This window comes from Triturus cristatus, chromosome 4_2 (genome assembly GCF_964204655.1).
Source record: "Triturus cristatus chromosome 4_2, aTriCri1.1, whole genome shotgun sequence".
Lineage (NCBI taxonomy): Eukaryota > Metazoa > Chordata > Amphibia > Caudata > Salamandridae > Triturus > Triturus cristatus.
Window position 1 is genome coordinate 30,886,254 of NC_140586.1, and position 26,848 is coordinate 30,913,101.

The 26,848-nt window shown below is 45.2% G+C and overlaps 1 protein-coding gene across 2 annotated transcripts in view; it reads left to right on the forward strand.

Annotated features, from left to right (window-relative positions):
* The window catches only part of SUOX (sulfite oxidase), a 302,493-nt gene that overhangs the window by 205,946 nt on the left and 69,699 nt on the right, over positions 1 to 26,848 (forward strand). For both annotated transcript variants that reach the window (XM_085600279.1, XM_085600280.1), the window contains exon 3: positions 15,122 to 15,296. In XM_085600279.1, coding sequence (XP_085456405.1) covers positions 15,122 to 15,296 — 175 coding nt within the window. The remainder of the gene's footprint in view (positions 1 to 15,121; positions 15,297 to 26,848) is intronic.

A 26,848-nucleotide genomic window follows, 5' to 3' on the forward strand; every position in this document is an offset into this window, starting at 1 on the left:
AAGTGCTGCAGATCAGAACGCCAGATAAAAAAAGAGTACACACATAAATCTTAAAGAGCTAATTGCAATACAGACCCCCATCCCTGATATCGGTCACATGGCTATTTAATCCAAACGGACCAGTACCTAGAAATACGGGGTATATACTATATGGACAAATTTGTCAATAGCAAAACGTTGACTTATAAAAGCAAGTTGTGCAATAGAGGCAAAGTGTGCAAATCTGCATAAAAATTTGTGCTCGTAAATTTACAGAGTAGCGGCAGAATAAAAGAATTACATACCCATGTTCAACAGTATTGTGCAAAGAGCAAAAAACATTCTTTTTTGATTGAGGTTTTAGGAGCTAGCTTTTCGTATACCTCAGACAAGAATTTTGCCAAAGCCCACCATATAGACATATTATTACATTGCAGAATTATCCTCACTAAAGCCCTAATACAACAGACCTGTAGGTTTCTGAAAACCGGCAATAGCAGGCTGTGTCTTATTTTAGTAAAGCAAACACAAAAGATAATAATGTGCGAAAGTGACAGGCAACAAGCACTAGCTATGTGCATATGTCTTACCTAATTATATGTACTAGTCCACTAAGCATCTAGCAATTCTCGCTTGACATGTTTTTCCTTCAGTGGGAGAAAAAAGCTGGTTAGACACTGATCCAACATAAAATTTAGTTGATGCAAGTAAAAAAACAAATATCGGTCGAGCATGAAAAAGAAATGGCTTCATTAATGCTCGTTCAAGCTTTTTTTGGCACTAGTTGACTGGCAGACACCAGGTTAAGCGTTCAACTGTTTTTGCAGGTTCATGTTTCTGGACGTCTAACATATAAATCAATGTTGTTTCCCACAAAGGCTTGGAAAAAGCTGAAAAGGGATAATAAATCCAAGTTCTTGCAATCATAGTGGCCCAAAATATATCTTGCACGGGGCCCCACAGATCCTTGCGATATCAATGTACCTAGAGGTAACTATTTACTAACACAAGCTCTTTTCTGTGTCCATATACAAACATCCAGCACTCTCAAGACCTTTGTAACTAATTGGCTACTTTCTTCAATATAAGAATACTGAAATCTATTAAAACATCTTGGTGTCCACTATTGAAGATCCCCTCTATCAATAACGTCTGCTTCTGTGTAAGTGGCCATTTTTCCACTAATGTCAAGCTCCCAAACCTTCTGGTTGGGTCCCTGGCCCATCCATGTCCGGCGTGTATTTTTCAGGCTTTAGATTCTGTGGGTGGTAAGCCTTAACCCATCCCAGGTTTTTTGCACTGTTCCCTTCTGCAGAGAATGTGGCACTGTGACCCATTTACTCAAGAAATAAAATCTCGATCCAGCAGATTTGAAAAACAGCCACCTTATAACTTTAATACCGGCCAATTCAAAAGTAATGGGCAAACCTCCATTTAGGTAGTGACGAGGTACCATGAGAGTTAAGGCACTTCTGGATGAAACACAGACAAGTTTTGTCACAGTTCAAGTAGCACGTTGGTTTCCTGATAAGTTTTGCAAAACTGTTATCCAACAAGGACTGGGCATCTACTGGCGCTGGAACTTTCAGTTGCCTTTGATGAGATTGACTACAAAATCTTAACAGACTGTCTCCAGTCAAATGGTCTGAGGGGCAAGTGCTCAAGCTTTAGTCCCTCTAATAGTGCTCAAGCAGTTGCTGTTCCTCCTTCCCAATCTTCTGCTGTCAAAACGTAGCTGAGGTGGCCCTCATGGCTCTGCCTTTGCATCTGTCCTCTTTCACATTAAGGTCTAACCGTTAGAAAAATAGCGAGTGCCTTTGTTTTCCAGGCCTAAGTGTGCTGATGATTTCCAGCATATCCCACCAGTTTGATCAAGCGTTTAGTAATACAATCAGCCGTTTCTGTTACTGGGGGCCCTACAGTGATGGGTGTCTACCAATCGCCTAAAACTGAACTCCGACAGAAGGATAAATAGGTGGTTTGCTCTAACCCCTCTGCATGGACAACCACCCTTTAGCTGGAATCGCTAGACTCCCTGCCAGGTCCAGTAGCCTATCTAAAACCATGGGGTAACCTTTGATTCAGGCGTTGTTTTTGACAATCAGGACCCGTATTACATAAAGTGCCCGGGGGGCAACAAGTATGTGCACCCGCCTTCTTTACCCCTAGTGCCTTTTGGCATTACAGAAGAGGCTGTAGATGCTTGCACTGACCATTTTGTAGCTCAGGTCAACCCAGCGCACACCCCTGAAGGATTATTCGCTCATTTCCATGTGGTAGTGTCCCTGTCCATATTATAGACGCAGAAGAAATGGAGCAGTTATGAGGCTCTAGGACTGTGCCACAAGAGATTACTCACAGTCTTAGCATCAGACTAAATATCATACGATTTGTTCATTTTATTCAGTATTGGGGTATCCTTCATAGATTCACATGCCTGAATCATTCCCTGTCGCCGAGATGGGAGTCCCACAGTAAAATACAAAAGTAGTTCCATAAGTAATAAATAGGCCAAAGGCTATATCTTAGTAGCCTATCATCGTCCTTATAGGAAAAGGACCAAAAGTCAGCTCCAACCAATCAGCTATCAGCACCCTCTAGAACACTCCCAACAGAAGCAGTTCTCCTCAGATTTTCACCGCACGTCGTGTGGAAGGGAGTCTCCCTGAGTGCTACTCAGTTTTCTTCTCTTCAGATCTTCAAGCAAGTATGTCTGACAAAAAGGGCCTCTTCCGCCCCTGCAGGACCTGTGGGACGAAGAGGGTCCATGTAGATGATCTACATAAAGATGGTCTTTATTGCCTCTACCCTAAGCATGAGGCTAAAGACTGTAAGATCTGCTGTACCTTTCCCAGCAAGACTCTAAGGGCCAGAGAGGCAAGATTAATTGTATGGCTCAAATCTTCTAAAGAGCGTCCTCCTTCTTCGGCTGAGGAAGAGGACCGAGCTTCCACATCTAATAAGAGGGCTAGATCTCAAGAAAGCTCCACAGGTAAGGGAAGGAAACATCTTAAAACTCCCCAGGATAAGCCTGTTCATAAAGAGAGGATTTCTAAACATTCCTCTGAGCTAACGTCGTCTCTGCCCTCCAGTCCAGTCACAGAGCGTCCAAGATCGACTTTTACTGACTCTGTAAGTAGTAAACACTTCAAAAAATGTGTGTCGAAGATGACTGTTCCTTCATCGTCTATGATATGTGTTACGTCGTCGACGCCATCGTCGACAGCAACTGTCACCATGACGGCTATTCCCTCTCCTATCTCGTCGACAAGGATCACTATTACGATGAGGCCATCGTCGAAGTCCGTCGACGAAGAAGTCGACAAAGTCACCGTCGACCGTCACTGTCGACGACGATATCGTCGACGAAGTCACCGTGGACGACGACATCGTCGATGACCGTGCCGACGATGGCACCACCGACGAGGAGCCCGCAGACAACGTCGATGAGTGCTCCTGTATATCTTACCACCGTCGACGACAGGACCGTTGACTAGGGTCTTTCCTACAATACTTATTTCTGCACCATCGACGACCGCTTTCAACGAGAGTTTCTCAGTTCAAGACATTTCAGAGGCCTTTTCAACAGCTTTTTCAGTAAAGTCTCTCCTCTATTGCCATCCCACCTTTTGGAGAGTTTCGTAGAGGATGAGGATTATGATGATGAGGATGATGAGGGTCCATACGGAGTAGCTCATAGTCCATCAGAGCTCAATGTTAAATGCCAAGACATTGATGATGACGATAATTACCAGGAGGAACATTATTATCACGAACAATATATGGCTCCACGTCATGCCTATCAGTTCCATCACAGACAAGAATCTCGCCATAGAGAGATGGCTCATCTTCCTCCAGCACTTATTCAGGATCTGCAGGCTATGTTGGCGGATTATCGTCAAAGATTTCCTCCTCAACGAATTCCGACAGAGAACCCACTTCCTCAAGTAGAGATTCCTGCTCCGGTACCAGAGCCTACTTTACCTAGTACACGAGCTCCTGCACAGGGTCCACCTGACACTGGACACCAGGACACTTCCTCCTCAGATGAAGAAGTTGAGGAAGGCGAATTGCCTAATCAGGCAAATGCTCTGGATCCCTGGGATGATTATATAATCCAAACACCATCTCCGCCTCCGCACTTGCCCTCTGATTCTCCTCCTGAAGACATCGGAGGATTTCATAATTTGATGCAGAGAGCAGCCACTAGGTTCCAACTACCTATCACTGTTTTTTGCATGATTTTAAAGAGGACACTAAAATGGTCATACGCTCTATTCCTATCATCGATTACATCTGGCAGGAGGGCGTAAAAATCATGAAGACACCAACATCCATACCGGCGGTGCTACCTCGTGTAGACAAAAAATAACTCGCTCCAGAGGACAGTCCATCTTGCCTTGTAGGACACCCGAGGCTAGATTCGGTCTTATCTCAGGCCGCACAGAGGCGTTCGAAAAACCCTGCAACACCTATTACCACTCCAGACAAAGAGGGACGTCGTATGGACCTTCTCTTCTCTTCTATGACCGCGGCATCAATTAGAGCTGCTAATGCTTTAGCAATCATTGGCCGTTATGACCGCCAAATGTGGTCCAATATGGCGGGATTGATAGATCTCATCCCGGAGGAACAAAGACAGGAGGCCTGGAAGATTTTATTAGAGGGTGAGCGAGCTGCCTCCGAAACAATTGATTGTGCGTTAGACATCGCCAACACAAGCTTTCGGCAATTAGCTGGGGCAGCAGTTCTTCGACGCCAGGGGTGGCTTAAAGCTACTACCGTCAGACCTGAGGTTCAGACGAAGATCCTGGAAATGGCGTACCATGGGGACTCACTGTTCGGGAAACATATTGATGACGCTCTTTTAGCAATAAAAAATGACACGGACACTGCAAAGTCTCTAGGCGCTCTGCAATATAGACGTGTACCTTTCAGAGGAGACAGAGGGCGAGGATTCACAACATACCGGGCCGGCTATCAGTCGAATCAACAGTATCATCAATACCAGCCTCAATATCGCCAGTCTTACAACCAATTGTTGTACCGTCGGTCATCGACGGCTGGTTTCTCTCGCCAGGGCGGCCGTAAGCGAACACAGCAACAAGGCAGTGACTCTGCCAGGAAGCAATGAACTTCTCAGGGTGCCAGTCAACTTTCCCTCCCTACCTGTGTGTGCGAAAATTTCTGCTTATGCACAGCGGTGGCACAAGATCACTTCAGACCACTGGATGCTGGACCAAGGGTCACACACTGGAATTTGTCCAGAAACCACCTACCACTCCGCCCATTGTTCCCCCTAGTCTTCACTTATTGCACAAAGAAGTCTTGATCATGCTCCTCAAGGAAGCGATAGAAGAAGTACCATCCACACAGAAAGGAACAGGTTTCTATTCTCGTTTCTTCCTAATCAGAAAGAAGTCAGGAGAATGGCGACTGATTCTGGACCTCCGCAAACTCAACAAGTTTCTCAAGAAACAAACTTTCCAGATGGTAAAGCTTTCCGATATTCTTGGATGCTTAAACAAAGGGGATTTCATTACTTCTCTGGACATGGAAGACGCATACTTTCATATCCCTATCCATCCAAAACATCGAAAATATCTACGATTTACAGTGGCTGGCACCCACAATCAATTCAAGGTGCTCCCGTTTGGCCTAAAATCAGCACCACGGATTTTCACCAAGTGCTTAGCAGCAACTTTACGATCCTGGGGATCCAAGTTTTCCCATACCTCGACGATTGGCTGCTCAAAGCTCTGTTGGAGCAGGAAGCCAATATTGCCACAACAACTTGTCTCCATCTGCTCAAGACGCTGGGACTCACTTTAAACAAGGGCAAATCGAATTTGCTTCCAACTCAGGTCAAATTAAGGGAAAGTGGTTGAAGATACAGAAACAACACCACATCAACAGTTTGGAACTCCGAGCTATATTTTTGTCTCTTCAGGCTTTCCTTCCAAGGATAGCAGGTTCCTCAGTGCTGGTCCGTACCGGCAATACGACCAGCATGTACTACATAAACAAATAAGGAGGAACAAAGTCCATGACGCTTTCCCAAGAATCGCAGGAATTGTGGGAATGGACAATGTTCCACGGCATATCTTTGAAGGCCGAGCATGTCAGGGGTCTGCACAAAACCCTAGCAGATACACTAAGCAGGTCTCAGTCCGGCTGCCACGAGTGGGAGTTGGAAGAAACTCAGGTGAACAAGATCTTTCGGATATGGGGCAAACCAGCTCTGGATCTGTTTGCATCGCAAGAGGACAAGAAATGCCAATATTATGCCCGCAGGTTCCCTCAACCGGGGTCAAGGAATAATGCCCTTTCAGAGAGATGGTCCGGGATCTATGCCTACGCTTATCCCCCCGCATTCCATTAATCCCCTGGGTGCTCAAAAAGATTAAACTGGAGGGCAGCCGCCTAATTCTGATTGCACCCCGTTGGCCCAGACAGTATTGGTCCCTGGAGCTTCTTCTGTTGTCACAAGACAGACCCATTCGCCTTCATCCAACGATGACGATGTTATCACGGAACAAGGGTCAAGTAGTCCATTCGGATCCACAGTCCCTGCACTTGCACTCATGGCTCCTGAATTCCTAGAGTTCAAAGACCTCAGTATTTCACAGGACTGTCGAGACATACTGTCATAACATATCGTTTAAAATGGAAAAGATTCTGTTGTTGGTGTGAAGCCAATAAAGTTCATCCAGTTCAAGCCCCTGCTGAACATATTTTACCTTACTTACTCTCACTGGCCAAGTCTGGCCTCACTTTTTCGTCAGTCAAGGTTCACCTGGCTGCTCTTTCCAGGTACCGGAAATCTCCGCAGGTTTTTTTTTTTTTTTTTTTTTTTAAACCTTTATTTGTGCATAGTAAAAGAACAAATACGGGCCTACAACCATCAGGCCGGCCACAATACGGTTGAGCACAGAGACAAACAATACATCCCCTGTGCGTCAAGGCCAAGATTAGCAACGATTCAGGATTCATACACTGGAGGGATCCTTGACACCGGGGGAAGGAGAAGTGAAGGTTAATTTTAAGGTTTTCAAAAAAAAAATTTATCGAGAAAAAAAAAAAAGTCAGTAAAGGATAGAAACAAGGAGATTCGAGTCCGCAAGTCGGCTTCATACACTGGAGAGCAGCAGCATCATTAAAACAGCCATGGAAAATCTCATACAGTAAGGCGATGCAGTTAGATAACAGGATCATCACAGTAGTAAATACGCACCCCCTAAAAGCCGCCCCCACTCAATCCACCCCACACCCGGACCCCGAATCGAAACAAGTATAGCGCAGAGACAGGAAAAAAAGAGGCCCATAGAACTAAAAAGAAACAGTAAATTACCCCCCCACCCTACACCAATGCGGAGGCTATGGCCTACCCCCCCCCCCAGCACAGTGCCTGTCGCCCAATGAACCCGAAATATAGACGAGAGAGAAAGTAGGAATAGAGGAAAGAAACTAAGAGAAGAAAGAAGAAAGGAGGCGGGGAGGAGCCCACGTATCCTCGGAGCGCCCGACACCACCGGCCAACCAAGCCTCCACACACTGAAACCCCACTACACCCAAAGGCGGTCGTGTGAAGATAGCATGTAACACCAAGGAAATGAAGGCAGACAGATCGCGACGAGTGCGCACAACATATGTAGACAATTCCAGTCCCAGTCCAGCCCGTCCGTGAAGCCATGATGATAGAAAGTAATCTAGCCCTGGCCCGATCGCGGGCGTACGATTAGACCCGCCCCCTCGTGAATGCCCCGCATCCCGAACAGACAAAGACAATATGGCCACTTGGAAGAAGATGAAGAAGTAGAGTCACAAAATGGCCGCCGACCATCTATTGAGGTCCCCTTGCACACCATATAAAATCCAGACCTGGCTTGTAAAGTACATGAGTTCCACATAAAAGGAGCCGTAGGCCACCGTGAACGGTTCCTCGAGGTCGTCAGATGTAGTTCAGCTGGAAACTCCTGCGGGCACGGTGAGGCAGGCAACAACAAAGCAGGCAGCAATGACCGGGGAAACAAAGTATCTGCCATTGAGCAGGAGAGCGATTGATCCTGAGCGCCAGGAAAGCCAAATGCAGACACCAGTGTAGCACCGTTATACCCAGTCGTTGCTTCCCCGCAGGAGGACCACAGCACTGGCAGACTCACGTCTTGTTGATCACAAACGGGGCGCTCACGACCCGCAGCAGACAGTGTAGAGTCGAACCGCTCACTCAGCGTTTGCAAGCCGACACACAATTGCAGACGAATGTCCCGCAGGGCAGCCAGAATGGAGCCGCATGTCAGCGGAAGCTGCGTCCCCACAACGGTAGCAATCCGGGACGGCACTGGGGAGCTGGGGTCTGGTAGAGGGAGGGCGAAGCGGGCAGCGGGCGAGACCGGAGCATCACCCCCCAGCAGCGAGCAGGCAATCAGCGCCATGTTTTACCGTTGAACGGTACCGTGGCCAGGGGGGGGATCGTGACAAGGAGGCAATTCCCAACAGGTCTGCGCCGCAACAGGTGAAAGCCAACAGTCGCTTCCCCTCCCTCGGGCTCTCTTTGCAGCCGACTAGACCATAGAAGAAGGGGGTCTGCAGCCTTCCACAGCGTGGTCCACAGAGCGGGGTAGGAGACTCGCCCCGCCGGGGCTTACCCTCTAGCTCCAGCCCGTCAGGTGCAGGGTGCAGGAGGTGTCCGGGCGTCTCTCCCCCGGCTCTTCTGGCGACCGTCCGTGGCGTGAGGCGGGATCGGGACCTCGGGCTCAGATTTGCACCAGCGGGTCCGGTGACTGCGACGCTTCCAGGGGGCCGGCCGAGGCCACAATAGAGCAAGGGTCCAGTGCGGGGAACAAAGGCACCAAGAACTCCGGCATCCGGGCGGGCTAAGACTTCAGGAAAGCGGCGGCGCAGTCAGCGCGTCGTCGCACGCGTTGCACCTCGAAAATCGGCAAGGATAGGAATCAGGATAATAGTCCGAGGCCGACGGAGCCGGACGCTCAAGCGACTGCTCCGGTCGCCATCTTGGCTCCTCCTCCCGCAGCTTTCTTCTTTATGTTCATCTTCTCTTGTAAAACAATTCATGAAAGGACTTTTTCGCACTTTTCCTCCTGTGCATTCACCTCCTCCAGAGTGGAAACTCAATGTGGTTTTAGCACAACTGACGAGACGACCATTTGAACCGGTCCATAAAGCAGAACTCAAATTCTTCACAAGGAAAGTAGCCCTCTTGCTGGTTCTTACTTCTGCAAAAAGGGTTAGTGAGATTCAGGCTTTTACGATCAAAGAACCCTTCTTACACTTTACACAGGATTACGTAATCCTTCGGACAAATCCTAAATTCATTCTAAAGGCACCCACGCAATTTAACTTGAATGAACCAGTAATTCTGCACACTTTCTTCCCGAATCCATCCAGTCCAGCTGAAAGGGCTTTACATTCATTGGATGTAAAAAGGCGATTGAAATTTTATCTTCAAAAGGCAAAAGACATCAGAAAGACGGATCAACTGTTAGTGGCCTACGGTCAAGGAAAACAGGGAACCGCAGTAACAAAAGCCACAATAGCCAGATGGGTCGCATCTGCCATTGAATTCTGCCACGAAAAAACCAATAAACCTCTCACGGTGAAGGCTAAAGCACACTCCACCAGAACTATTGCTGCATCTACAGCTTTGTTTCCTGGGGTTACACTGGACAAGATATGCCGTGCTGCGACATGGAAGAATGTCCACACATTCACAAGACACTACTACCTCCAATCTGCACAAAGGGAGGATGCAGCGGTTGGACAAGCTGTGTTACGCCATCTCTTTCACTAAGGTCAGATTCTTTACATTTCTTTAAGGCTTGTTTATTATTGGCTTTCTTTAATGTGATATTGCTTACAGTGTTCATGCCCCTATGTTTATCAATTTGTAAGTTTCTCATGCTGATATCTGCTATCTCTTTTAATATGATTATTGCTTTTTATGCTTTGTCATTATAATATTTCAAGGTTGTGGATGTCCATTGGTAGTTTTAGAATACATTTCTCCCACCATCCGCTCACGACATTACAATTGGGGTACTGCTTGCTATTCTGATTCAGGCATGTAAATCTATGAAAGATACCCCAATACTGGATAAGAAAACAAGTTACTTACCTGTAACTAAAGTTATCCAGTATTGGTATCTTTCATAGATTCACATGCACCCACCCTCCTCCCCGTGGAATCCGTTCTCAGTGATTTTAGAGATATTTACTTCCCACTTGTGCTTGGAAAATCTGAGGAGAACTGCTTCTGTTGGGAGAGTTCTAGAGGGTGCTGATTGGTTGGAGCTGACTTTTGGTCCTTTTCCTATAAGGACGTAGATAGGCTACTAAGATATAGCCTTTGGCCTATTTATTACTTATGGCACTACTTTTGTATTTACCGTGGGACTCCCATCTCGGCGATGGGGAATGATTCAGGCATGTGAATCTATGAAAGATACCAATACTGGATAACTGTAGTTACAGGTAAGTAACTTGTTTTCTTACCAAGGACTTTGGCCATAAATCTGACAAATCTGGCTGTTTACCTGCCATCCATTCCTTGCAAGCAGGTAATACAGCATTTGTGCCATTCCTTATATGCAATTTGCGAAAAGATGGTCCGAGGAGTTTCTTTCTCTCTTAAATAAAAGCTGAACACACACATAGGACTTGCCCAAGTGACTCCTTGAAGTAGAGACAAAAGCAGCAGCCTGAGTTGACTCTTTGTATTTCCATTTTTGGACTATTTCACCTACACCAAAGAGTCCAGGGTGCGGTCTTAAGAACTGAAGTTTAGTTTCCCACGATAAGGCCAGCTTTAAGTACCCCTGTGGTGCCAGTTTTTTAGGTCTCGCCTAGGCAGCGCATGTGCTGTCTCTTCGACAAATGCTGTATCTACTCATAGCTTTATTTACAATCCCCTGCTTTTTTGCCCATGCAGCAACAGCTTTTTCACACCTGGCCTGTGGACTCAGAGCCCAGTCCTTATCTGGCAGAGGACCACTTATTGTACATTTCTCAATTACTTCTGGACCTTGGACTGAGTGGGTCCTGGACCACTTCGATAGGGGGCTTGTTATAATTGTAGAGTTTTACAATCCCTAGTTTTAATTGCTTTGTTCGCATGCCACACTCCGTAGATTTTTTAACTTTACTATTTCTTGATTTAAAATAGCTGCCCACCATGTTACATTGTTAACTTAAAAATGTCTGATTTGTCAGTATGCATACATGTACATGTGTTCACTATCCCTGTTAGCCACCCCAACCCCTTTCTCAAAGTGAATAGGTCTCCCATAATACACACACTCTCCCTCTCTCTCTCTCACACAATCTCTCGTACTCTCTCTCACACCGCTCTCTCGTGCAGTAATTCAGCATTTCTCATATTGGTTAACTTCATGTCTTTCTACACAGTTTTGTTACCATACCATTAAAAAACATCTGGACCTCAAATACACACTCTCCTGCTCTTCTGTCAGTGTCTTCCGAATACACAAGCGCAGCCTCTTTATGTGTCTATAACCTTCTCTTCCCCTTCGTTCTCTCTTTCTCACACACTGCTTACACTACTCTATACGGGGGTTCATTCACCACTTCATGCACAAACTACATATCTCTCTCTGTCTTCCTTTCTGTCTATTCTATACATCTCTCAGCACTATGTATTCACCATGCCACTTAATTACACTACACAAATACACTACACCCCACACAATTCCGCAACTAACAATTCCAAATCAAACCATATAATTCCACTACAAACCAGCACATCCACTCTACTACAAACAAAAAAACATAAGTAAAAAACATTGTCATTTACAATGCCAATAGCTCTAACTTTCACAAATGGGAGGCCGATTGAGTTGCAAAGGCTTGTTGTAGGTAGCGTCTATAATCAAATCGTGTTTCAGTGATGTGAGTGTTTTCACCTGTTTCGTCCAACTAAAATCAAATTGAAAATGGACCAAAATGCAGTGTAACACATTATGCAATCAGAAGTTGTAAACAGATGTAGATAATTAGCCGAATTTAGGAAGCTGGAACTGCTAGGTGGAAGTGCATCACTTGTTGTGATATAGGATGAATTACCTTGATAATTGCTCATCACTGTTATAGATGTGAAATACTTGATTACAGTGTTTCTTGTTTGGTGTTGTGCTTTGTGTGATAGTAAACATGACCTGTATGTACCCAAACCTAAGAGAGTTTCCAGTCTTGTCATTGGGTAGGTTGAATTTGGGAGACAATCCTAAATTGGGAGCCTCCTCGGAATATTAGCCTTACTCGCAGCTATTTTTGTTTAATATTTCTTTAGTCTCTGTTCATCAGGAAAATACATTAAACATTGTTGAAATTACATCATAGATTATATCTCCACTTATGTTGGAGAATAACATTACAAATCATTTACCTGCGTATCATCTGTACTTGCAAAAGCACCAAACAGCTTGATATTATATGGAGATTATTTCTTTTTTTACTATATATTGGACCCAACAATATACTAATGCTTTATATCAACAAAGTAAGTCTAGAGCTCACTTGGGAATTATTACATAATCATGTCCTTACCCTCAAGCATATTTGTCTGCAAATTTCAACATGGAAATCTCTGGATCATTCTAGTACAATTCAACCTGCTTTCTGGCTTCTTCAGAATTAGTACTTCAGGGGGTTCATGTCATCAGATTTAGCATCCAGTTTGGCTTGGAATACAGTCCAATCTTCATGAGGAATGGAGCTTACTGATCATACTTAGTTGTGTGACTATTGCTACAGCTTCTGGCTCTGGCCATTTTCGCTTATCTTGCAAACATTTCTCCAAACCGGAAGCAACTTCTGCTTTCCATTTCATTGCCACCACAAACAAGACGGAAATAGTAATCTTTGGCAAATACACTTCACTCTGAGGCTCCACCCAGTGGCCTGCTGATCTCAAACTCCCATCAACACATTCAAAGAACCTCGGATTAGTAATCTCTCAACTCACCATGACAGGTCAGGTGAGTGCAGTCTGTCTCCTGCTTACACACTCAAGATGGTTAAGAAGCTCTTAAAATGGCTTACCACCAACACTTGCAGAACCATCATCACCAGCAATATGGACTATAGCAATGCACTCTATGCTGGAATCGTCGCTCAACTGACCAGAAGACTTGAATGAATGAATAAATTTATATTTATATAGTGCATGGCTACCCTGAGGCCTCCCAGCGCTGCGGACTGGCGCATATGGGTATCGGACAGAGAACTTACAAAGAGTCCTTAAAGAGGCAGGTTTTCAGAAGTTTCCGGAACGCCAATAAGTTTGGCTCCTTCCGGAGATTTAGGGGAAGGACATTCCAAAGATTAGAGGCATTAAAAGAGAAAGAGCGTCCGCCCCATCTTGATCTTCGTATTTTGGCAGCAACAGCAAGAAAGAAGGAGCTAGAACGGAGATTCCGCAAGGGCTGGTAGGTGGTGATGGAGTGGGTATGACCGGGCCCTTCCGCTAAAAGGCTTTGTGAGCCAGGCACATGGCCTTGAATTGTATTCTTGCCCTAACGAGGAGACAAAGAAGGCTCCTCAAAGCAGGTTTGGCCGATTGCCTGCAAGGGATCTGGAGTAGCAAGCGGGCCGCACAGTTCTGAATCACCTGGAGCTTACAAATAGTGAAATGAGGGGATCCCAGGTATAGGGCATTACCATAATCCAGGCGAGACAGAATAAGAGCTTGAACCATAATCCTTCTCGCCTGGAAGGGGAGAAGGGGGAGGATCTTGCGCATCATCCTCATTAAGCCGTAACAGGTAGCTGAGAGCTTGGTATCCTGGAAATTAAAACTAAGAGCACTATCAAGCCACATCACCAGGCTCTTGATCTGGGGTTTTGGGTCTGGGGCAGGGCCAAGGCAGTCCGGCCAGAGGAGAGCATACAAAACTCTGCGGCCAGGCTCACCCTCAACCTCCCTCCCCGCACACACTTCACCCTACATCTCAAAGAGCTACATTGACTCCCAGTCCATAAACAAGCACTATTCAAACTCCTCATGAACTCATACAATTCCTTACACAACATTGGCCCCACATATCTCAAAAACCACATAATCTTCCACAAACCTACCAGACACCTCCACTCAGCCAGACTCCTACTCACGCACTTGCAGAACCAGATCCAGTGGCCGAACTTTCACCTACCTCGCTACTAAATCCTGAAATAACCTTCCCCTGCACATCAGTTCTTGACTTTCGCAAAAAAATTGAAGATTTGGCTCTTCACCTAGCCCTGACCTAGGCTCGGCCCATACAGCTCCTGCTTCAGTGCCAGAATACCCTCCGGGGTGAGGTGTACGATGTACAAATAGACATAAAATAACACCCTTCACGTTGCCAGGACTAGGGCTAAATCCTCAAACTTACAGGCTTTCTTGTTATCTTTTTTTTTACCAGTCATCTTGTTGAGCAGTCTGAGCTCAGGGGCCAATTTACTAATCTTAGCAAGAATCGTGTTCCAATATTTTTTTGTTACACCACAGTCCCACACCATGTGGTAAAAGTCAGCTTGAGAAACCACCGCATGGACAAATATCAGAGGCCTCTAGATAAATCTTAGCTGTCCTGGCCTTAGTGAGCTAGTTCTAGTGTACATACTTAAACTGTGTGTATTTAAAACGTTATATCCCTTTTAACTGCCTTCTCGTATTCTATGGCCTGGAGGAAAGCTCTGGGACCCCACAGAGGTCTGTTTGACTCTCAATCTACAGGAATTCGCCAAAAAGGTCTGAGTGTTGGCCCTATTACATAGACCTTAGGTGAACATTGAGGGTCCAGAACTGCAACCAGAGAGCTTACTACTCAAACTAACCAAACAACAGGCACAAACTGTACCCTGCACTCGCCACCCAATTGGGTCTGCTGAGTGCAAGCTCTTTTATTGTTAGAACTAATGAAGTATTCAGTTGTAGAAGATTGTGTTTTATGACTTAAACAGTTTTGTAAACACCATAGGTAATGTTGACACCCAATTTGTATGATTTCCTTGGACCTGACGCATGTATTCTACCATAAGAGTGCACACATCGTTGGTTATCTGTATTGATCTGATCCACACCCACAAACGGAGTGATTATTCTTTTCTTTATTTTCCATTGCAGGTCATTGACTCCCGCGACTGTTGACGTATCCTGCCTTTCTGCAACTTGGGGGTCCCATGCCCACCGCCAGCAAAGTAGCGAAGCCCGAAGCAGCTCTAGAGGGCAGAGATGGAAAGTTGTGGGAGCACTTCTGGGCCTGGGGGCAGTGGTGGCGTATGGAGCCCACCGGAGGCGGGTAAGGAATGCATCTGAGTGGGCTCTGAAATGACACAGATATTCACCAAAATAATATTTCCAAAAATGATCAACTCAGGCTAATGTTTGGTTTATGATTTTCCTGTATCCCTCGCCTATGGATCGCTCTGGCCTGAAAAAATAGATTTCTCCAAACCCATTGTCTTTGGTATTTTCAAGGGTGCTATACGTTTTTTTGTATTCAGATTAATTAATCACTTTGAGTTTAATTATTGTCATTAATCCCAGATTACTATTTTTAAATTACTTTTGGAAATAACCTGGCTTTCTTTTTGAGGGGTTTTGGAATTTCCTGGTAAATTTCACATTTTCTCTATTCCACTTAATCCTAACCCTTCCCCTACTTTATATGATATACTTAACAGTAACTCTTATTCCTTATATGTTTTACTTACGCGTACTCTTAATGTTTTTTTTTTTTGCTGTCCTGTTTTTTATCCAGCGTTTGTTTTTAAACAGATAAAAGACATGCCATCCTTCAAGTGTCGCTAATTTTTTCAAACCATGGTTATCCTTGATTAACGCAGAGTTGACTTTGTGTTTCACCGTGAAGGTGCTTGTCATGTATTTTCACTTCAGAGAGCTTCTTTAGTGAGGTCCAACTGTTAATGGTTATGGGTTATATCTTATGAATACCACATAACCAGATGGGAGTAAGGTTGCTTTGCCAGAATTCTGTAACACTACAGCTGAAAATCAGAAGGTCCTTTAACGGGATTAGAGAATGGCATGTATCAATTGTCTTGGAATCTGTTGAGTAATGTCATCTATCTAGCTCATTGACACTAGTTGTTGTGTTAAGAAGAGGTACCCTAATACTAGTCACCACTGGTACTCCATTTTAGTGGTAAAAAGGCATAAAGAGATCTGCCTTTCTTTATGGATACTTCTAACCAGACTCTCAGCAGTGCTCCTGTGCACTGCTGTGTGGCTTTGTATTGGCTTGCTGCATACAATGCAGTTGAATGGCATTAAAGCATCACTCCTGCGTGCTGATGTCAGTTCCTTTTTTTTCTCGCTTTCTCTGATGTGAATCCCTGCTCTACATTTCAGAGATCTTCCGATGACTTCTAAAAAGAAAAAAAAATCCAGTGTTCTAGGTAACAATGTCCCCACCCCAAACTACAGGTTTCAAACCAATGCTGCAACTACAGAAAATGAATGTTGGTCATGGACTTGCACAAGGTGTTAAACTGATGCCTGTGGTCGGGCCATGACTCGATGGTATGCAGCAAATGTGCTGTTATGCATCTGAAGGCGATCCAGGAGACGAAGCTGTATGTCACTGAACACAGGAAGAAGTTGTGTCCTTCGCAAAAGTCTAGGTCGTGAACTTTGTCCTGCTCCTGAGGCAATTCCCGAGAGGGTCAACACTGTGCTAGAAGCTCTCCAGTAAGTTAAAATTGAAGTCCAAGCACAACCATAAAAAAATAAAACATTCCGCCACTCAGAATCCAAAGAGAAGATGCAAGGGTGTCGTGATGTTGGTTGTTCAGCTTTGAGATCTCTTGTCGAGGAGCTAATTCCTCAGCTAATCCCAGTATGCCCTGAGTTTTGCGGGCCATCTGCTATGCCACAGCAGATTGAAACCTTCAAGGAAGCTGTGCTGCTGATTTTTGGTGTGCTCCTGGTTCCCTCTGGCTCACCTTAGGGTCCCAAGCTACCACAGGGTGCTCTGGTTGGGTTACCTCGAGCGAATCAGTGCTCTCTGCCGCCTAACCTCTTGGGACCCACTTCAGGCCCTGTACCAACATCAATGCAGGCTTCCGCTCCTGCGCTATAGGAATTTCCACACTGATACACTGATTTGGTGCCTCTAACAGGGTGCACCCAGTAGCTGAGGCTCTTCTATCTTTTTGCCTCTGATTCAGGTCAAGAGACAGCTCAGGATGTAACTGATAATGGTGGCGAAGGCTTTTTCTCTGCTCATAACACAGATGATGACTTTTACATGGATTTGCAAGAGGCCAGTGGCCTTGTCACCTTTCCTGAGATAAGGCTTCTTTCACCACTTGGACCACTAACTGAAGAAGGCACCTTGTTTGCAGTGGTGGGCCAGAGGGCAGCTGAGGTTTTGAATTTTCATCTGCCTTCAGTCGAGACCAAAGCAAACATCCTCCCAGAAATCGTGCACTCTGGACCAGCAACTTCTGAGCCCTTTCTCCCTTTTAGCAAGGCCTTCAACCAACACATTGATGGCCACTTGGTCAAAGCCCGGTTCCTGTCCACTGGTAAATGGGCAGGTGGCAGGCAGCACAGGCCGGCTCCTGATGATCTGATTTTCTTATCAAACAGTCTATTCCAGAGAACCTAGTGGTTCAAGCCTCATTCAGTTGAGTAATTATTAATTGATCGCACACAGCTCCTCCAAAGAGGCTTGAAGCTTGTGGTAAACATATGTTGGGATGTATATTTCATACTGCAGATTCCTCACCTTTAAAATATTCCCCAGGCATCAGACTGGATCTGAAAATTTCTCTGCAATGCTACTGCGTGCTACTAAGCGGTACCATGCAGCTTCATGCTGACTCCATACCGCCCCCAAAATAACTAAGCAAAGCTGTATATAAGCATCACTCTTGCACACTGACATCAGTTGCTTTCTTTCCTTGCCTTCTGATGTGGATCCAGAGCTCCATTACCAATTTCAGTGGCCGACGAGTCCTATAACAGAAAAGCCAGTGATCTATGGCATGTAGTCCCCTCCTACGACTACAGATTTCAAACCGTTCGGCGACTGTAAAAAACAAATGTCAGTCACAGACCTGCATGAAATGTGTCTCTGGTGTTTGGGCTCAGGGATTGGCACAAAGTAATGCAACAATTGTGCCCTCATGCACCCAAAGGCAATCTGGGATGGAGAATTGAAGCTGTACATAGCTGAACACAAGAAAAGATTGCAGGCCCTGAGTAAGTCCCACTTCAAGTTGAGAGTGCGGACTTGCTCGCTAGGTCACTCACACGAGACATCAAATTAACAGTCTAAGTCATCTTGTGAGTCGAAGTACAAACATAAACACAAGTCAAGAAAGTGAAGCTGACTTGATTATGTCCCAACACTCTCTATCTAAAGCGAAGGAGCGAGGGCATAATAATATCAGTCAGTCTAGTTCTAGAGCTCCAGTTGCAGAGCGATTCCCCAGTCGGTGCCGGTGCACCCAGAGTTTCCTTGGCCATCAGTAATGATGCAGCAGATCGAAGCCTTTAAGGAAGGCAGGTTGCAGATATTTGTCACTCTCTGGTCTCTCTGCGTGCCTTTGGGTCCCAAGGCTCCTCAAGGTCTGTGAGTCAGATTAATGCTTGCCGATCTGTCCTCTGCACTGTCTGACTCCACTGGTACCCGTTCCGGCCTCCATACCAGCTCTGGTACAGACTTTCACCCCAGTTCCATGACCCACATCAGTCGCTCCCTCGTCGACGCTGGTACAGGTGCTGCCGAAGAAGGATCTGGTTCTAGTTCTAATGTCTAACCCTGAACCGGCTTCAGCTCGATCCCGACCAAAGTTGCAATACTAAATTACGGAAGGGCAACCGCCTATCATATAACCTTATTCTAATCCTATACCTCTACTAGAGCTGCAGCACCTTCAGAGTCTCCCATGATCATTTTGGCTCTAATTCTGATCCGAGCTTGCCACTATGCAGAGATGATGATGGTGGGCATCGGGATGATTAACCCCCTTTTTGTGATGATGGTAGTTTTTATCTAGACTTGCAGGGTTAAATTTACCATTTTGACCTCCATCCGATTGATGTAATCCCTTTAGAGACAGGATCCGGTCCTGGAAGCAGTACATAGATGACATTTTTCTACTATGGCATAAAGAAGAGACAGACCATTTAGACGTAATAATTCGGGCTCTCGGTTTTATGGTATTTATATTTTTGTCATTTCCGTCTGTATTTATCCATATTTATTTTTTTGCTAATTTTACCTGTATTTATCCATATTTATTTTAGGTTTTATGAGAAAAATTAAGCTGAAATGTGTATATTTCTGCATTTATTTACCCAGTTAATGTGCACTCGTGCCTTAACGCCCGACAGGTTTCAATGATCTATACACAGTCACATGGTAAAATATGCACTTAAAAGAAAATATGTACATTTTAGTATCAAGGTTGTGCAAATCTACTGCTGTTTAAGGCTCTTTACTAAAATCCCTATTTTGTTTTGTATCCCCTTGCTTGTCAATCCACATAGCTATTGGCCTGGCAGTCATGATTGACAGCATTTAGAATCACTCAAAAACAAGCCATATTTCCGTTTTTATCCACATTTAAAAATAAATCCAGACAATAAAATAAATGGTTTTCTGTCTGTATTTATCTGTAAAAATCAGTATAAACAGAAAACAGGGAGCCTTAGTAATAATCTAGGACTGATTTCAAGTTTACATTATACTATGACAAGACAGAAATCAATTATCTTCACCTCATTGTAAGCACATAGATGGTACCCTGTACACCACTCTACAAACGACCTGCAGACGCTAATTCTCTACTTAGATACAACAGTTACCACCACAGACTATTTTAAGGAAGCAGAACTCCTTAAAGCTACATTGATAGAGAAGGGTTACCCAAAAAAAAAAAATATCAGAGCACATAAGCGAGCATGGTTATGCCCCAGGGATAGCCTACTTATCCCGCAGAGCAGAATAGCGCGGGTGAGCACTTTAATTCACCTCAGCAGCGATATCAAAAAGATCATTCAAAAATTGTGGCTATTGATTAATGACACATGCATTGAGGCACCTCTTCGCATTAAAGAGTAATGTAAATATTAATGATGTGGTGAGAGCTCATGAGGAAATCAGAACCAACACTGTTTGCTTCTGATCTGCCATCCAAAGTTTTAGATGTCATCTTTGTTGCCAGCCGATCTTCCATGAAGCCCATTTACACCAGACACTGGGACAAATTTGTGGCCTAATGTGGAGTCGCAAGTCAGACCTTTTACAAGCCAAAGCGCCGGATGTTTTATTGTTTGTCTTGTTTTTGGTCCTGCAAGGCCTTGCAGTGGGCACTATTAAAGGTTATTTGTCAGGTCTTTCAGCTTTTATGTGTTTGCCGGACCAACCGGCTTTGTTTGAAACACCTGTTGTAATGCAGTTTATTAAAGGTTTGATGCACATGCTCCCTCCCAAACTGTTTGTGATGCCACAGTGGAACCTTAACTTGGTCTTGATGTTTCTCATGTGTGTGCCCTTCGAGCTGCTAAACAGCTGCTTGTTGCGCCCTCTGACGTTAAAGGCCGTCTTCCTTATTGCAATTACTTCATCTCGTCACAAGAGAGAACTTCAGGCACTATATATGTTCAACTGTCCTACGCCACCTTTTTTCCAGGTAAACTGGTGCTGAGTACTTAGGCAGACTTCTTATCAAAAGTCATGACTCCATTCCACGTTGAGCAATCCATCACTCTACCAACTTCCTTTGCCTCTCTTTATTCCTCAAAAGAAGAGGGACTCAATCGGTCTGTCCCCAGAAGGGCTTTACGTTTTTACAAGGATCATTGCCGGAAAGATCAGCTTTTTGGGCAGTTCCTCGGGACGAAGTAAGAGAAGGGTATGCAGAAGAGGACCCTGTTGAGGGGGTTGTCCTGTGCATTAAGATATGCTGTGTTCTGGCCAAACATAATTGTAGTTTCTGGAGGGACTGAGAGCCCATTCTACTATTGCTGAGGCTGCTATCACTGTGTTGGCATGCAGAATGCCTGTCCTTGACATCTGCCAGGGAGCAACGTGGTTGGTGCTTACGTTCATAGAGCACTTCTGCCTTGACAGCCATGTCATATGCAAAGAACATTTTGCGCGTTCAGTCCTGCAGAACATTTTGGTTTGAGGACACTCCACAAACCCTCACCTTTGACAGGTACTGCTTTGGCATACATTTTAAATGTGAGAATCTGTGATTAGAAATATCCATCATAAGAGCAAGTTAATTACCTCTGTAAGGCTCTTTCTAGTAGATACTGTAGCTAACCGCAGATTCCTTACCACCATCCCACCTCTCCACTCTGTCGATTGGCCTCTAAAAGGGTCCCAATTAAGTAATCTCCACACTGGTACCAACAGTTTTATCTGACAGAGACATCTAGCCGCAGATTCCTTAATTTAGAATATCCCCAGGCATCAGACTGGATCCGTAAAATCTTCAGCAGTACCTCTGCGTGCCGGGCGACGCATCGCATAGCTCTGTCCTGACATCGTCCACGGATATGACGTCAATAGAGCCATATAAGTCCCTCCCAGCACGCCGACGTAAATTTTCCTTCTTTTCCGCATCCCAACGCAGTTCCAGGAGAAGCAGTTCCTCTGGCCTGTTTTAGTTTTCTGGCCTTATCCACACCTTTTAGCATCCGGGAATAGTGTGCAATGTCTAAGGGCTTTAAGTTGTGTGAGACCTGTACGCGGCAGAAGTCAGCGACAGACCCACACCAGATCTTCGACCTCACATAAACGTGACGTCAGGGCCCGCTGCCCCCGGTCTTCACTGGACACGAGCCCCCAGGAGTCGACCCCTACCTACTCACCATTTCCTGGTGTTGGGGCGACTACAGTCAAGATGGAAGCCTATTCTCGGGCTTTACAGGCCATCTTTGGGTCACCCTCCAGGGGTGTGGAATTTAATAAAAAATCTACTTGTCCATGGAGCAGGTTGCTTCATAAATCTACTTGTCCTGTAACATAATCCACTTGTCCCTTTAATGCAGTGACAAATTATGGCAGCAATCTCATTATATAAGAGCTCCGAAATAGCATCTCTGATTATGCCAGGGCTCCTTCCATAGTAGGGTTTGAATACTAGCCTTTCCGTTATGTTACCATGTTTCCGCAGATCTACATACTGGCGCTGGAGGAGCAACAGTTCCAGGGTTGGAATGCCCTTTTGAGTCTGTGCAAACCTTCTAACTTGCATGCTTTAAGGGGCTTCACCAACTCTTCTCTAATCTTTTCCCATACTGAGAAAGGTTGGAAATTTACTCTTGATAATGGCAGACATAAAACTACTTCCAAGGTTAGAAAAAAAGTGGTTGGAGGGAAAGTGAACTTGCAAGCACTCAGATTTTCGCATGAGCAAATCTACACCTCCTTATTTGCTCATGCTAAAATACAGTTCACAAATATTTTCTAGGACTATTTCTTGGCCTACTTCTGTAAGTCTTGTGAATTCACTAAAGTCGTATATCTGCACTTAATGCAAGGACATGAGTGCACTTTTGAGACTAATTAGATCTGGTGTTAATCATGACCTTTTGTGTTTATTACAATTCTATCTCTCTCTGTCTATCGGCTATCTTCACTGTGAGTGACAGCATTCTGTTCTTTGACAAGGAACATTGTCAAAACAGTCGTTTTGTTCAGTGCCAGGAACTACTGTGGCAATGTGTGCTTTTTGAGACCAAAACAACTTTTGCTTTTGCCAATGTTTGTTATAATGATGAAGGCCCGGCAGCTCCCACACCAGTAAGGTTTTAGAAGTCACGATTTGACAAAACCAAAAGGCTGACCAACAATTTCAGACCTATTGGCTTTACTAATGCTTGTTTATTTTTGTTTCCCATAATCTTATTAAAACTGGTTACACTGATTTTCGATTATGAATATTTTTGGGAAATATTAGCATACATCAACACATTTTACTAAATGATGCTGCAGAAAAACTACTTAAAATGTTACAGTAGTTTAGCAAAAAAAAAATTTGTGAACATTTTCTTAGGAAAGCAAAGAATAATCAATCTTTCTTTCAAGCTTCTGCATATATTTGCATCGAATCAGAGAGCATTCTGTGAGCAGTATGCATAGCCTCATATTGCTAAACATTGAAAACGTTTGTACACATTTTTATACTGGAACCACTGTCAGTAGTACAGTCTGAGCTACAACATGTACTTAAATCGCTCACCCTAATAATAAAGGTTTTGCATTAATGAACCATAAATACAAGTGTGAACAGCATTAACACATGGACACAAATATTACCTTAACTGCAGGCAATGCCTTTCGCTGATTCGTAATGTGGTACTGTAAACTGGCAGTCAATGGGTTTTTGATGTAGGGGGTTGGGCCTACTTGTCCCAAGGACAAAATACACATGGAAACTTGTTGCCCTTGACCCCAAACAATATGTCCCGGGCTTCGGGCTATAGGGACTCCACATCCCTGCCCCCTCTCCCTGGCACACCTATGGGCTCTACAGAGGGGGTAGGGGCTCAGATCGGGAATTCACCGGCGGGTTCGCCCTCGGCGCCGATTGAGTTCCCTGACTTCGGTTCCGGAGTCGCTGCAATGTCGGGACACGGCCCCAGGGGCATCCCAGTCAGACGTCTGGCCCTCCTGTGGTGTCACCGCACAGCCCTGAGGGGCTCCCTGCGCCAACGCCGGATGTGGCTGCAGTGTGGAGCTCGACTCGGAGTTGACGCCGTTCCTCACTGCAGTTTCCCATCTCAGTGGAGGTCGAGTCGACGCCGGCACGAGTCCTCTTCGGTGGTCGTTGATGCGACGTAGTCTTGACGTCGGTGTGGGCCCCTGTTGGATGAAGAGGATGAGGCCCCTGAGGGTTCAACACCCCCAGGGTTGTTTCGATGCTCCTTGGAGCAGGTGCCCATGGTGCACTGGCAGGCTTTTGGTTGTCCTCGGGCTGCAGAAACTCTGATTTTTGGTGGACAGGTTAGCCTACAATGGTCCCCTACAGATGGCTTATTGTCGCCACCTAGAATGGCCACGGAGGCTAGTGCAGTGTTTGTGAGAGTGGTTCGCAAAGCTGCAGATATCTTACAGATGCAGCCTCCCTCAGTTTCTCTTCCTTCTGATCCCGTGTTTGATCTACTCCACCAGGACGCCGTGGAGGTGGAGCCCTTGCTGCCTTTTAGCGGGTCATTATATGACATTCTTCTTGGGGCTTGGATGAGACCCTCATCGGGTGACCCTGTGGGTCGTGCTATTGCACGTCGTCATTGCCCGGCTCCAGATGACCCTGTCTGTTTGTCCTTCCATCCTAGGGCTCAAGGGCTGGTAGTCCAGGCAGCCTCAGTCTCGCTACCTTCCTCCCCTCCTCCGTTGATTCCTCCCACTAGGGTGTCTCGTTGGTTGGAGTCATGTGGCCGCCATGTCTTTGCGTCCACCAGCGTGGGCCTTTCGGTCCTTGAACACGTCTTGCGTGTTTTGGGCTATTTTAACCCTTTGGGACTCCGTTGAGCGTCTCGAGCTGACCTGGTTCGGCTATTTCATGGTGGCTGGGAATTGGCACAGTTTTCCATTTGGTCGGCCATGGACACCACTGACTCTGTGGGTTGGGCTTTGGCCAGGTCAGTTGCTCTGCCTGGTTGTGCGATGGCAGTTTCCCTGAAAATGTTCAGGAGCGTCTTCGGGATTTGCCCTTTGATGGGGTCACCCTTTCTGACAGTCATGCTGACTCGGTGGTCCAACGTCTCATGTCTGGGTTTCCATGAATTCTGTGGTTTCTAGTCCTTGTTCCGGACTATTGCTTTTGGTTGCAGTATTGTCACTGTTTTTTCTGGTATCCGTCTATGGTTTCAAGACGTTATTTACCGGATGGACTGTATGACTAATCAGCCGGTTTTGCCCTTAGTTGGTACAGCTAGCCAGCTGTTTCTGCATTTCTTTTTGAGTCCTCTGTCTACAAGCTAGTCTCAAGAGGTGTCCCTTGCTTTTTATAGGATGAGACATACTGGATGTGGGGTATTCTTTGGCTATTGTATAGCCGCTCTTCCTTGCACAGGAAGCTTCGAAGGCTCTCGCAGAGTCTTCTTGGTATTGTTATCTTCTGTCCCTCTGGGGAATTGTCCTATAGTTCATACTGTAGGCTTCTCACTTTGTCACGCTCTTCCTACTGACGTAGGACGTCCACTCTGGTGAAACCCACAAGAATGGCGTGGCTCCAGGGGCGGTGGATGAGATTTTAAAGTGGTGGGGCGCAAACGAATTAGCATACAGCACCGTAGCGAGCGAGCCCGAACCCCAAAAGGGGGGTTTGGGGGGGTTACCCCCCCCCCCCCCCCCCCCCCCCCCCCCGAAAATTTAGAAAAAAAGAAGAAAAATCGTGCATTTTCAAGCAAATTTGAGAAAGCAGGAAGGTTAATAAAGCAATTGTGAAAGTGCAGTTATTACATTAATAGATGGCATAACATAGGTAGCTGCTTATTCAGTATTACCACAGAGCTTCATACATTCTGGCCTATTATGCTCAGATGCTGAATTCAGACTATAAGACTCATGGAAATCTCAGCTCTAAGAGTAGAAGAAGTTGTACAGCAGTGTAATGGTTGCCAGGCTCGTTCCGCAGGAGCGTCAGGAACTTGAAGAAAAGTCCACAGTCTTCCCCTACAGCCTTCCGACTCTATTAGACTCTAGAGTAACGAATGGCACGCAAGGGGAAAACAGGGAAACAAAACAAGGAAAGGCGGGGGAAGAAAAACAGTCTTACAACATACTGAATATTAGACTCTAGAGTAACGAATGGCAAGCAAGGGGAAAACAGGGAAACAAAACAAGGAAAGGCGGGGGAAGAAAAACAGTCTTACAATATACTGAATATAAAAGAGGCAGCGCAATGCGCTGTTACCGTGATTCTGGTTGAGCTGAGCTTTGTACACACACTTCACATAGGTCCACGCAAGTACCCCAAATATAAATGGTATAAAGGTTTTCGCAATTTGCCAAGGGGAAAGGTTTGATAGGCAACACAAGCAACAAATCGTTCACCCTGCGGGAGACAGGTCCGGCCAGTGAACAAAGGTGAGCAAATCTGTGTAGTCTCCAAATAGAACAAACACTACAAAACTTTTAAAAACAGATATAACAATGCATTTCTTACCTCAATCAGAATTTTTTGTATTCAAACAAACAAGTAGCAGCATTCACTTTTTGTAAATGAAATCCGCACGTCTGTCTTTCAGTGTAGCAAACTTGTCAATTACTTTCATTAAAGTCCGGTATCTTTTGGACTAGCTTGCTCTCTACAGATAGCATCGCCAAAGCATTTAGTCTTTCCTCTAGCATGGTGTTCCTGAGGAATGTCTTTATGCGCTTTAAGGCTGAAAAACATCGTTCAGCTTCTACTGTTGTCATTGGAGTCGTAATCACAATTTTTTAGTAAAGTCACTGTCTCTGTAAGTGAGTTTTCCATATGCAGTTTATGAATTAAACTCCGCAAAGTCAAGGCGCTTGTGGCCTTCCGGTACACAGGCATTCCGTAGAGTACAGTTAACTCAGTTCTCAGCTGCTCTTTTTTGAGCATAGGATATGCTTCCACAGCCTGATTCAGAGCACGCTCAGGGAAGGATTCATCATATTGTGCAAACTCTTTACTTTGCAATAAAGTTGCACTCACCAAATGTTTTGTGAATGAAAAACGTTCTTTTGCCTGCACAATTACAATGTCACATATCTCCTTTCCAATTCGAACCAGAGAGGTGATGTTTTGTCTGCGGTTTGCAAAAATAGAATGCTCCGGCAGTTTGCTCTCTAAATCTTCAACCCCATCTCTCACTTTCATAATCTGTTGT